The 13,357-nt window shown below is 35.6% G+C and overlaps 4 protein-coding genes across 4 annotated transcripts; 2 read left to right on the forward strand and 2 right to left on the reverse strand.

Moving 5' to 3' along the window:
* Window positions 1–376: 376 nt before the first annotated feature.
* On the reverse strand, window positions 377–721 carry LOC111442885 (cysteine proteinase inhibitor 1-like). Its single transcript, XM_023080445.1, has one exon. The coding sequence runs from the start codon at window positions 719–721 to the stop codon at window positions 377–379; it is 345 nt and encodes a 114-aa protein (XP_022936213.1).
* A 3,009-nt stretch (window positions 722–3,730) lies between these two features.
* Window positions 3,731–4,078, reverse strand: LOC111442887 (cysteine proteinase inhibitor 1-like). Its single transcript, XM_023080446.1, has one exon. It carries the CDS (start codon window positions 4,076–4,078, stop codon window positions 3,731–3,733), a length of 348 nt encoding a protein of 115 aa, XP_022936214.1.
* Window positions 4,079–6,764: 2,686 nt separating this feature from the next.
* On the forward strand, window positions 6,765–7,112 carry LOC111442888 (cysteine proteinase inhibitor A-like). Its single transcript, XM_023080447.1, has one exon. The coding sequence runs from the start codon at window positions 6,765–6,767 to the stop codon at window positions 7,110–7,112; it is 348 nt and encodes a 115-aa protein (XP_022936215.1).
* A 1,792-nt stretch (window positions 7,113–8,904) lies between these two features.
* On the forward strand, window positions 8,905–9,252 carry LOC111442889 (cysteine proteinase inhibitor 1-like). Its single transcript, XM_023080448.1, has one exon. It carries the CDS (start codon window positions 8,905–8,907, stop codon window positions 9,250–9,252), a length of 348 nt encoding a protein of 115 aa, XP_022936216.1.
* The last annotated feature ends 4,105 nt before the right edge of the window (window positions 9,253–13,357 follow it).

Raw genomic sequence — 13,357 nt, forward strand, 5'->3', positions numbered from 1 at the left:
TTTTTTTTTTTTTTTGTATGATTGAAATTCACCTAAAATAGTCCCTATGTTACTCAAAATTATAGCTAATTTATCATTTCCTTCCATGAATCCTTTGCATAATTGAATCTTAATTGAGTAGTTTGAATCCTTTGCATAATTGAATCTTAATTGAGTAGTTTGAGTAAATCAAAATTGGGTGAATCATAAGTCAAAGTGAAAGGAAAGAGAAAAGCACACCAAATCAAGAAACAATAGTATACATAGATACCACTTTCATTTTATTATCTCATTCATATATCATAAAAGGAAACATAACCCAAATATTAGGCATAGATAGCCTTTATTTTAGTGCCCCATTTGTTCATAGATATGATTCATAGAAGCAATTAGTGGATCAGTTCTTGAGTAAAGGGATAAACTCTATGAGCTTCCATGTCTTCTCCCATGGCTTATCATATACCATAGCCTCATAATTCCAAGCCAAACCAACGTCGTTTCTCGCTTCAATAATAAGCCGATAATTCGTTCCAGCTACAAGTTGGCTCCATCCCCTTAGCACACAAATGAATTTCAAATGTTCTCCACTTTGCTGATTGTGCTCCATTACTGCAAACCTTCCTATCTCTTCCACATATGGGGTGATTTTCTCAATCGGTTCCCATCGACCAAATTCGAGATTTTTCGGATCTTGAATCAAGGCTTCATTTTGCCCAGGATCAGCTTCGACGTATGAACTCATCGTAACGATTTGATTGATAGTTTTAAAAGACTTTGTAGTGATGGTTTACTCTCGATCGAGTAAGAGTTTAGTATTTATAGCTTTAGTTGCGCCTAGAAATTGATATCAAGGAATCTAATTCGTAGACCTTATAGACAATGATTTATAGAATTTGATATCATAGAATATTCCGTAGATATCTAAATATAAAAAAAGTATAATTTCCTTGGTCAGTAAATAACTTCTAATTTGATTCATTTATTTTGGACCATTCCTTTTGCATGGTCTTAGTCCTTACCATTTACACCACTTAAGTGGGTGAATTATTATGTTGAGTTTTTAGGCAAACACATAGAAGAAAGAAATCTCGCGAACAAGAAAGTAAAAAGTTCCAAAGTAGTATACAAAAAGTTTACAACTTTTAGCTTCAAAATATTTAAGTTTGAAATTGTGAGATCCCACGTTGCTTGAAAATGAAAACATTATTTATAAAAGTGTGAACGCATTTTAAAATCATGATGTTGACAGCGATAGATAACGAGTCAAAACGAACAATATTTATAAGTGGTAGGCTTGTATTGTTACAAATGGTAAGCCGTCAGGTTGACGATAGTACGTAATGACCCAAAGCGGACAATATCAACCAGTAATGTCATTGGGCTGTTACAAATGGAATCAGAGCCAAATACCGGGCATTATGCCAACGAAGATGCTTGCCTCCCAAGAAGGTAAATTGTGTGATCCCACGTCGAGTAGGAGAACCCTTTAAACTTTGTAATTCCTACTTTTGGATGGGAATATTCAATAAAACTAATCCTCTTTGAATTTAATATCACATCCAATTGTAAAGGTGAGAATTTTTTTTTTGGTGTATCCCAGTTAGGTACGCCTACGTTAAGAAATTAGATGTTTAAATATTCTATTTTCACCAGTTGAATTTTAAAAAAACCCAAATAAATTTTTTTAATAATAAATAAGTAAATAATATTTGTGAATGTTACTCGTATGTTATAATAATTTCTTTTTCATTCCAACATTTTCCATTTTGTATTCTAGGATATGAATTATATTATGAACCATATAGTCGATATGGAAATACTCTCTATGTATTTGGTAGAGGTGTGAATGTGTTTTTATGTTACCCCGTTTATTTAGTATGAGGGCAAAATGTTGGTTGATTTTTCACATATTCTTTCCTACACCCCTGAAGTTATCTCGAGCACTTCTATCTTCTACACCTAATTTAAATTCAACCTTTAAGGCTTTTGATAAAATCTTAGAAATTCGTAATTAAAAGAGAAAAGTTTTAAAACTCACGTACCTGTTGGGCTCGGGTGTTACATATACCATCTTCCTTATCACCTAAGGTTTGTCTAACTAAGACTCAAACTTGTAAGGTTTGGAATGAAGCATAGTATGTGATACTATCAAAACTAGTTTAACGGCTCATCTTGTCGTCTCTTTTTGTCTTTGACTATCCTATGATCAATATAAACACTGTAACAAGAAATTCGAGTGGTAGGCATTAGTGAGTCAATAAACATCACGCTGACTCATACAATCATGTTAAAACTTGAAGAAAGTCTTTAAATCATTGCTTCTTGACTAGTATTCTGGAGGGAACCTTAGTTTCTAAGAAAATAAATGTCCATCTCGCTACCTTGATCAATTCCTTATATTCATTGTATCGCTACTTGGGTCAGTTGCTTCCTCTAAACGGCCAAGCTAATGCACTCAGTATGAACGTGTGAGGTCCTGCCTTAGCAACTCAGATGTCCGTGGCTTGGTCTATCTTAGCCCTATTATATAATTCTATTCATATCTTAAGAACTAAGAGTGAGTTTATGACTCATGCTCTTTATTTAAATCAACCTCTCGTGTTGAAAAAAATTGTAAATACTTAATTTAATCTTAATTAAAACTTTTATACTCTCTTCCAAATGAATGGTTTTCTTCATTTAACTAAATTAATGATTTAATCAATTTCATGTATTACTTTGTTTTCAAAGCTACACCTTTTAAACTTTGCTAAAATTTCCAACCATCGAACTCTTTGCCTATACGAACTCAAAACTTTATTTAAATATTTTTTTCTATAATCATAGTGAAAACTCTTTTAAACTACTGCTTTAGGAAACATGATAATTAACTTTGGATATGAAAGACAACAAATTACTTGAGAAGTCGGAGTAAACAAAATGAAACCTTAATTAAGGTAAAATCTTTAGAACATTACAATATAGCCAACAAGTCCATTACAAATTTACTCGGGGTCAGTCATACTAGCGTAGAGTAGCATCAATATATGTTGGCTAAGCCAACTTTATGTGTGTTCGAGTTTATGTCGTGTCTCGTTAGAAAACAAATCCATGTTAGCCAAGCACTCTTAAGCCAACTTCTTCCATTCTAATTCGTCATATGTGATGTACCATTGATCAATAAGAGCTACAATGCACTCATCTTCCGACCGAAATATAACACCTTCTCAGATTCACGATATGAAATAGCTTCATTAGTTTTAATTATCTTAAATCGAAGGATTCACTTTTCCAGCAAATTCACCAAAAATTAATGTTTCATCCGTAAATCCTTTCAAATACATAAATATTTTACCTTCACCAAGCATGTCCTTCCCATTCGGACGAAACAATCCAGCACCTCAAGGTCTCGACATTCCATTGATTCCATTGCAACATAGTCACTTGTGAGCATAAGTAATGACTTTCAATTCTTTTTAAGTCTTTTTTAATCATTCTATCCTCAAGATCCCTCTCATTCAGATGTCGTCTCGATTGAAAGACCAAATATACCCGAATTAAATTTTAATAAAAATTTGAACTAAACTTGTAATTAATGATTTGAATCCATTCATATAGTAACAAATTTGGGTTGTTCTAAACAAAAGAGAAGAGGAAGATTAGGTTAAACATAGATAGGTTTTATTTAATAGTGCCATTATTGATAATAGGTAAGGATAGTAAAGCACCATACGTATCATTGTTTAATACATAATTAAGAATCAATCTTCCCTCATTTATGTTTAAGGAGAGGCTTAAAGGATGTGAGGGTCCATGATTGCTCCCATGGTACATCCCACACGATAGCCTCGTAGAAATAAATCCCATTATCGCCCTCTTTTGTTGCCCTTATCACAAGGCGGTAGTTAATTCCTGATACAACTTGAGTCCAACCATCATCCACATGTGAGAAAATCAAGTGTTCCCCACTTTGGTTGTTGTGCTCCATCACTGCAAACCTTCCCCTCTCTTGCACTTGTGGGTCGTTGATATCCTTAATGTGACTCCACCCACCACATATTATATTTTCTCGGTTTGCGACGAGGCCATCGTTTTGGGAGGCAGCTGCAACGGAACTCATAGTAACTTTTGATAGATAGTTTGAAAAAGCTTTCTAATTGTGGTATGCTCTCGATCATGTTGGAGCTCGAAATTTATACTTGTGATATGAACTAAGACGATATTGATAGTGCCGAATCTAATTCGATATCATCTTAATAGAATCTCTTGTGGACCTCCTCAATGAACAAGAGGAATGATATTTCATGGCTTGTAGATAGGATAGCTATGAATCTAATTCTTGTAATTAAGACATCATAGAATCTCTCTGTGGACAAACAATACTATTTTCATGACTTTGTAGATAGATAAAATTGTTATGAATCTTATTCGACAATATTCATTTATATTGGAACGTCCTATCCACCCCTTAGATGTCCAATGTCTTTGCTGGCACACCGCCTCGTGTGCACCCTCTTTTAGGGTTCAGTCTCTTCGCAGGCACATCATCCGATGTCTAGCTCTGATACCATTTGTAACAAGTCTAGTCCACCGCTAGTAGACATATTGTCCTCTTTGGACTTTCCCTTTCGAATTTTCCCCTAAAATTTTAAAATGCGGTCTCTTAGGGAGAGGTTTCCACAACCTTATAAAGAAAGTTTTGTTCTCCTCCCCATCCGATGTGGGATCTCACATTAACTCAAGATGAGTTCGGTTAGTGTTGCAATGACCTTGGGCCTCACGAACATGGTTGCACTATCATAAATCTGTATAGAAGGGAAAAGAAACTACACAACTAAACTTATTAGTTGGCAGACACATGCAATCACACCAAGATTAAATGTGATACTGTGGCCCTTCGTTAAGGGTCATCAACAAACCTTAAACAAATGATGTTTATAAGAGATGATGTCATAGTTCTAAATGAATATGATGAGATTGTGCCTCAACCATAATCGAGTGGAAGCTTACTAAGTATGAGAATAGAAAAGTTGGTTCACCTTAAGATGAGATACGTTGTCTAGTAGATCCATGATGCTAGAACCAGTGAGCAACTTTCGGGACTCGATAGGCACCGTGAGAAATAAGAAAACAACTTGCAACTTTGAGATTTCCCAGAAGCTTAGAAAACGATAAAATGAGTCTCAAACTTCCCATAACCTAGAGAAAACCCGTGGAAACTTACTTGGTTGAGAATGCAATGAGAACCTATAAGTCGGCGGCTTGTTGAGTATTTTTTGTACTCAACTCATTCTACATATATTTTCAAGTTCTTGCTAGTTGTCAGTCGAGATAGGGGAGCGACTGGAAATACGCAATCATAGAGGGGTCGACCTAGGGCATAAGTCAAGTCGTGTAATTTGAGTCTTTTTGTATTGTTTAGAAATGATATTTGATTTTAATTACTGATGTTCATTTTTAAATTGCACAAAATTTTACTATATTTATTTTTATCGCTTGTATTTTTGGTCATGGTCCGAGATTGGAAGACTCAAAATTTAGATCTTAAAGAAGTGACAAATTATGTTGTTTTTAAGACCAAAATAAAAATAGTATAATATTAATAAACTTTGAATATGTAATTAATGTAGGCCTAAGACATTGGGATACACCCAAAACAATCTCAGCCTTACAATTTTGATGTGATATAAATTCAAAGAGGATTCTTTTCATTGTATATTCACATTCAAAAGTAGGAATCACACGACAAACAAAGTCAATCAGATTCTTTTGAATTCTCACAACTTTCTTATAGGAATATACAACACTGGCAGGTGCGCATATTTCATCTATTGATTTAACTATCATTTTTTATTATTATTATTATTTATAGAATGTATAATGAAATAAAATTCCCCCGACTCTATTCTTTGCATTGTAAGAGTCTTACGTTGGTTGTGGAGGAGAACGAAACACCCTTTATAAGGGTGTGGAAACATTTTCCTAGCAGATGCGGTTTATAGTCTTGAGGGGAAACCTGAAGGGAAAAGCTCATCTGGCCCGTTACAAATGGTATGAGAACCCGACACTGGACAATGTGTCAGCGAGGAGGTTGCACCCCAAAGGGTGTAGACACGAGGCGATGTGTTAGTAAAGATGCTGGGCCCTGAAGGGAGTAAGAATGCTGGCCCTGAAGGGGGTGGATTTGGTGGGGTCCCACATCGATTGGTAAAAGGAACAAGTGCTAGTGAGGATGCTGGGTCTCGAAGGGGGTGGAATGTGAGATTCCCACCTTGATTGGAGAGAAGAACGAAACACCCTTTGAGGGTGTTGGCTTTTAAAAGCCTTGACACGAAGCTCGAAAGGGAAAGCTCAAACCAACTACTTTCTTATAAGTTTTTTTTTAAAAAAAGATATCAAACAGCTTCACTTTTTCTTGTCGAAACTTCAAGGTTTCGATTAAAAACTCGAAAACTCGATAAAAACCATAATTCACGATGAGAAATTTCACTATGAAATAAATTAGTACAAATTAGAAGGTTACATTTTCAAATCTTTTGTACCAATCAAGAAAATTCTGCCTAAAAGATATTGGTCAATGAAGACGATGAGAAAGCAATGGTCCTAAATAATTGATTCAAATTCGAACCTATCTAGTCATCGATGGAAATTGTATGTGCCCTCTATATTGATAAGGTTCACAAGATAATTAATGATTCCACGATATCACTTCTAGGCTCAACTACAACTATAAATATTGAATCGTTACTCAATTGAGAGCAAACGAGTATTACAAAATCTTTTACGAGTATCAATCTAACGTGACGATGAGTTCATACGTGGAGGCTGCTCCGGGACAAAATGAAGCCGTGTTCCAAGACCAAAAGGGTATTGAATGTGGTCAATGGGAACCAATTGTGAATATCATGGACCCATACGTGCAGGAGTTGGGAAGGTTTGCTGTGATGGAGAACAATAAGAACACAAGGGGACATCTTAAGTTCATTTGTGTGATAAAGGGGTGGACCCAAGTGGTAGCTGGAAAAAATTATCGGCTTATTATTGAAGCATGTAATGGACTTGGTTTCCCTGGGACTTATGAGGCTATTGTATATGTTAAGCCATGGGAGCAGACATGGGAGCTCATAGAGTTTATACCTTTACTTAGGAACTGACCCACTAATTGCTTCTATGAACGATGCAATATCATTATCTATCAATAAAATAAAGGCTATCTATGCCTAATATTTGAGTTATGTTTCCTTTCTTTATTTCCTCTTGATTGAAGGTAAACCCTAATTCACCCAAATTTGATTGACTTAAAGAGATAGAATTATATACCGAGGGTTGATCGAAGGTAAACACTTAATAGCCTTGACATTGCACTGTATCTCTTGCACTATGATCACGTTACTTTTTATTTTTGAGAGGGAAGATTTTCCCCCATGTATCAAATAGCTCATTTTTTAATGTTTTGTCTTCATTCACACGCATCTTAGAAAAATTTGTAGGAGTTCACCTCTAAGGACCCAATTTTTGAGGTTTCAAAACCTACATCAAGACTAAAAAGGTTGAATAAAATAAAAGATGAAAGTTTGATAAAATTTAAATAGAAATAAAGGCAACAAAATCAAATACATAATAAAATTCAATGGTAAGACGATACTATTCAAATTTATTACAAACGAAAAAATGGGTTTGGGATACAATTACAAAAAAAAGTACAAAAGACTCAAATACAAAGACGGACCGACGCTACAGAACGACCCCTTTATGACCACATAGCTCCCAAACCAACAGCCTACAAACACCTAAAAAAGAAAGGAAAAAGGGGATGAGTTTATAACTATACCTAGTTGTATTTTTAGGCTCTCATTGCATCCATGATGGTAGGTTGCTCTTGTTGGGCAGAGCCTTGGGTAGCTAGCTTAGACTATATAGTGATAGTAGGTGTCCGAAGTTGAGGCGTTACCTTAAAGAAGTCTGTACTAGGTGGGAACAATATGGTGAGTACTAGCTTACTCGTCATCCATGGGAGGTTAATTGGTGAACTCATTCCACAAGCCATGTAGTTGTCAAAGATTGTGGGCCAACCCTTCAATACGTTCTAGCTCCACTGGCTACCCGCATGATCAACGCCCACCTACATGATGGATCCTTTGTGCTGGTTTACCACTGACTACCCACATAATCAACGTCCAACTACAGGACTAATCTACCATGTAGGATAATCTAACAAATCATTGAGTCACACATCTCTAACCAACCTCACGCCTAACTCAACAATATCATACCAGAGTGAAAAAGAAAGTGGAAGCTCTTCAGACATTGTACTAGTTGCTATCAGCCTAGAATGCTACCTTTGTCTTTCTATGGTTCTCGTGGTGGTTTTCTAGGCTCTAGAGTGGATTAGCAGTCTTGACATGGATTCACATCTCTATGTTTCTCAGTTCTGACTCCTCAAGTCTAGATCAGTCAAGAGCACTAGAGGCATTCCATCCTCGAACAGTCCAAACCCACCGCTATCAGATATTGTCTTTTTTTAGCTTTCCCTTTCGGATTTCTCCTCAAGTTTTTTTAGGAGGAGATTTTCACACCTTACAAAGAATGCTTCATTCTCTTTCCCACCTATGTGGGATTTCACGGTATTTGTTTCCATGTAAAAGAATGGAGAAGTGTGATTCATATTTCATAGCCATATAAGTTTTAATCCTAAGATATAAAGGAATATTGGTCCCCAACTTATTGCATTAGATTCATAGCTATCCTATCTACTAGCCATGAAATACCATTGCTCTTGATCATTGAGGAGGTCCACAAGAGATTCTATTAAGATGATATCTTTAAATGAAAGAATTAGATTCGACGCTATCAAGTTCATATCACAAGTATAAATTTTTAGCTCCGACATGATCGAGAGCATACCACGATTAAAAATCTTTTCAAAACCATCTATCAAAAGTTAGGATGAGTTCTGTTGCAGCTGCGTCCCAAAACGATGGCCTCATCGCAAAACGAGAAAATATGATATGTGGTGGGTGGAGTCACATTAAGGATATCAATGACCCAAAAGTGCAAGAGAGGGGAAGGTTTGCAGTGATGGAGCACAACAACCAAAGTGGGGAACACTTGATTTTCTCACATGTGGATGATGGTTGGACTCAAGTTGTATCTGGAATTAACTACCGCCTTGTGATAAGGGCAACAAAAGAGGGCGATAATGGGATTTACTTCTACGAGGCTATCGTGTGGGATGTTCCCTGGGAGCAATCATGGACCCTCATATCCTTTAAGCCTCTCCTTAAACATAAATGAGGGAAGATTAATTCTTAATTATGTATTAATCAATGATATTAAACAATGATATTAAACAATGATATTAAACAATGATATGTATGGTGCTTTACTATCCTTACCTATTATCAATAATCGCACTATTAAATAAAACCTATCTATGTTTAACCTAATCTTGCTCTTCTCTCTCTCTCTTTTCTTTAGAACAACCCAACCTATCACTCTATCAACTTTGAATTTTATATCTAATAAAATCCTTAATGTTGAACTTTTTTCCTGGTACAATTTGCTAACTCTTATAAACAATATAGACATGAAATTGAAGGAAAGTTTAACCGTGTTTTACTTGCTTTCTAAAATTTATGGATCTATTGGACATAAGAATAAGCGTTCTAGAATTTTTGTAATATTCGAGTAAAGGAGGAGTACATGAATGAACCGAGACTACATCTGAATGACAGGGATCTTGAGGATAGAATGACTAATAAACGCTTAAAAAGAATTGAACGTTACTACTTATATCAACAAGGGCACCTACCTTCTTAGTGGCTCGATCATAGAAACTTCATGGTTAAATATGTTTTATTTAGACATTCTAGAAATTTTGCTGGGATGCAAGTGACTAAGGACAAAATATGCTCGAAGAACTCTTGTTAGTTTATGAGGATAATCTTAGACAGAAAAAATCGGTATGCATGTAACACCATAAAAGAGAAGTACATGAGAGGGATCCTGAGTATATGAACGAACTTGCATACCTCAAGGTCTAATTACAAGGACGAGACCTCCTTTATATATGTGCAAAATTGAGCTTCAAGAGAGAAATTTAATTTACATTTAATGAACTCAGTTGAATTTATGGAACTAGTCCAAGGAGGGTTAATAAGCAAATTTCATTTGGTTTACTCAAAACCGACTTCTGAAGTAGCTAGATGTCTTCCATATGCAAAGCTAATTACCATGTTTACGAAGTAGTAGCTTTAAAGGAGTTTTGTCTAAGTCCCCTTCCATAGCCTTACAAAGCAAGGGGGAGGAACTAACCTCCTATTGAGGATGGTTATTCACTATGATTATAGGAAAGAATATTCAAATAAAGTTTTGCCGTATAGGCATAGAGGTCAATGGTTGGAAATTTTAGCAAGGTTAAGTAAGATATGAAATTGATAAAATCATTAATCTAGTTAAAGGAAGAAAACAATTCATTTGGAAGGGAGTAGAAAAGTTTTAATTAAGATTAAATTAAGTATTTGCAATTTTTTTCAACACAAGATGTTGATTTCAATAAAGAGCACGAGTCGTTAACTTGCTTTTAGTTCTTAAAATATGGATAGAATGATTTATTAGAGTTAAGATAGACCAAGCCACGGACATGTGAGTTGCTAAGATAGGACCTCACACGTCCTAGCAGTAACAATAGTGAGTAAGCAACGAAGTGTAGTAAATTTCGCTACAGGATAAAATGTCTCTTTGCAATCAATACCTTCAACCTGAGTGTATCCATTTGATACTAGCCGAGCTTTATAATATTCAACAGAATCATCAGAGTTGTATTTAATCTTGTATACCCAACGACAACCAATTTTTTATGGCCAGGTGGTAGAGGAATGAGAGACCAAGTATGATTACGTTCAAAAGATGTAATTTGAGTATTCATAGCTTACTACCATAATGGGTTACCAACGGTCTCATCATAGGTTTTAGGTTCTGTCTGGTCTGTAATAAGAGCTAGAAAAGCACATTGAGTGGAAGAAAAAACGAGAGAATGATAGGTAATAATGTATGGGATACCTGGTGTCAGTGCTAGGACTTGAGCTAGAGGTTAAATGAATGGCTGAAGAACATCTCATAATCATTGTGTCAAGCTAGAGGTTGTTTGATACGAATAGAACGTCGGAGTGGAACTGATGTATCAGGTAGAATAGGATTAAAACTAGTGGGTGAACCTGGAGAAGGAACAGAAGGTGAAGGGGATGATGAAATAAGAGAAAAATGGATGTTTGAATCATGGAATGGTAAAATGGGAGTTGAAGGAGCTAATGTCAAAGTTTGTGAAGCTAATGAAAAAGAAAAATAATCTTCACAAAATTTAGCATCACGGGTGATAAAGAATCTATGAGATTGTATGTTATATAACTTGTAACCTTTGTGACCACTAGGATATCCTACGAAAACACCAAGAATTGTCCGAGATTAAAATTTTTGTTTAGGATGTACTATAGTTGCATAACATTTACAACAAAAAAGTTTAAGATGATGAAATGTAGGTGGTTGTTTGTAAAGTGCTTCAAAGGGCGATTGTTAGATAACAATGGTGATGGTGTTTTATTTATAAAATAAACAACAACTAAAATGCACTCTTCCCGAAAATTAAGTGGAACATGTGATTGAACAAGAAGACACCTAGCTACATTTAAGATATGTCGATGCTCACGTTCAACGACTATTTTGATGTAGAGTACATACACAAGGACTCTGAAATTCAATAACATAAGAAGTAAAAAATGGTTGGAAAGACAGGAACTCTGTTACATTGTTTGGTAGTATTATCTTGATAATAGTGTGAAATTGGGTTTGAACAAATTTAATAAAGTTCATTAACAAATGATGTACTTCTGATTTATACGGCATAAGAAAAACTCAAGTAAAACAAGTAAAATTATCAATAACAGTGAGAAAAAAACGCAAACCAGAATCGGTAGAAATTTTATGAGGCCCCCAAATATCATAATGTATCATATCAAAGATCGAATGTGTTGTTACTGAGCTTCTTGAAAAAGACAACATATTTTGTTTTGCTAATGGGCAAATACTACCGTTATTGAGAAAGAGTAGCATTAGTAAGATGCAATTGATTGGCTAGAAATTTAAAACGAGAACAATATCTTCTAACGATGGGCTTGGGTCGTTATAAATGATATCAAAGTCAGACACCGAGCGATATGTCAACGAGGAGGCTTAGCTCAGAAGGGGGGTGGGCATGAAGCTGTGTGCAAGCAAGGACGCTGGGCCCCGAAGGGGGGGTGAATTGGGGGGTTTCCACATCGATTGGAGAAGGGAACAAGTGCCAGCGAGGATGCTGGGCCTCGAAGGGGGGTGGATTGTGAGATCCTACGCTGGTTGGGGGAGAACAAATCATTCTTTATAAGGGTGTGGAAACCTCTCCTTAACAAATGCGTTTTAAAACTTTGAGGGAAAATCCGAAAGGGCAAGTCCAAAGAGAACAATATCTGCTAGTAGTGGGCTTGAGCCGTTACACTTCGAAAATGAGGTAATGACACATTCACCCCTCTACCACATACGTAAAGAGTATTTCCATACATGTATATGATTCATAATAATAATTCTTTAAAAATTCACTCTGGAATAAAAAATAAATTATTATAAAATTCAACCGATGAAAGTAGAAGATTCAAATATCTGACATTTTGGTCGAAAAAAATAATGTCACTAATTTTGTAAGGTTTGAAGATACAAGTAATGGGGATACAAAAAAAAAAAAAAATCACCTTTACAACTGTGATGTGATATTATATTCAAAGAATATACTAGAATGAGAGGTACACCTATTGCATCAATCTATCTATGATGTGCGATCTCAATATCTACCTCTCTGAGGGTTAGCGTTCCTCCTAGTCCTTTGCCTCGTGTTTGACTCTAATATTATTTGTAACAGTCAAAGTTTACTGTTAGCAAATATTGTTCACTTTAACCCGTCATGTCTTGTCGTGAGCCTCACAGCTTTGATATCATTTGTAACAGCTCAAGCCCACTATTGGTTGATATTGTCCGCTTTGAGCCCCTAGCTAGTAGATATTGTCCACTTTAGGTCATTACGTATTGTCGTCAGCCTCACGGCTCTGATATCATTAGTAACAGTACAATCCTGCCAATGACAGATATTGTTCGTTTTGGCTCGCTACGTATCGCCATCAGCCTCACAGTTTTAAAACTCATTCACACCTTTATAAATAATACTTCGTTTCCATCTCGAATCGTTGTTAACTTAACTATTTTAAAGCCAAAGTTATAAGATTTTTTTTATACTACTCCAAACTCCTTACTTTCCTGTTCCTCTCGGTTATGAGATCTCTCTCTTCTATTAGTTTGCCTAAAAAATCAACACAAT

This window comes from Cucurbita moschata, unplaced genomic scaffold (genome assembly GCF_002738365.1).
Source record: "Cucurbita moschata cultivar Rifu unplaced genomic scaffold, Cmos_1.0 Cmo_Scf00005, whole genome shotgun sequence".
In the NCBI taxonomy this organism is placed as follows: domain Eukaryota; kingdom Viridiplantae; phylum Streptophyta; class Magnoliopsida; order Cucurbitales; family Cucurbitaceae; genus Cucurbita; species Cucurbita moschata.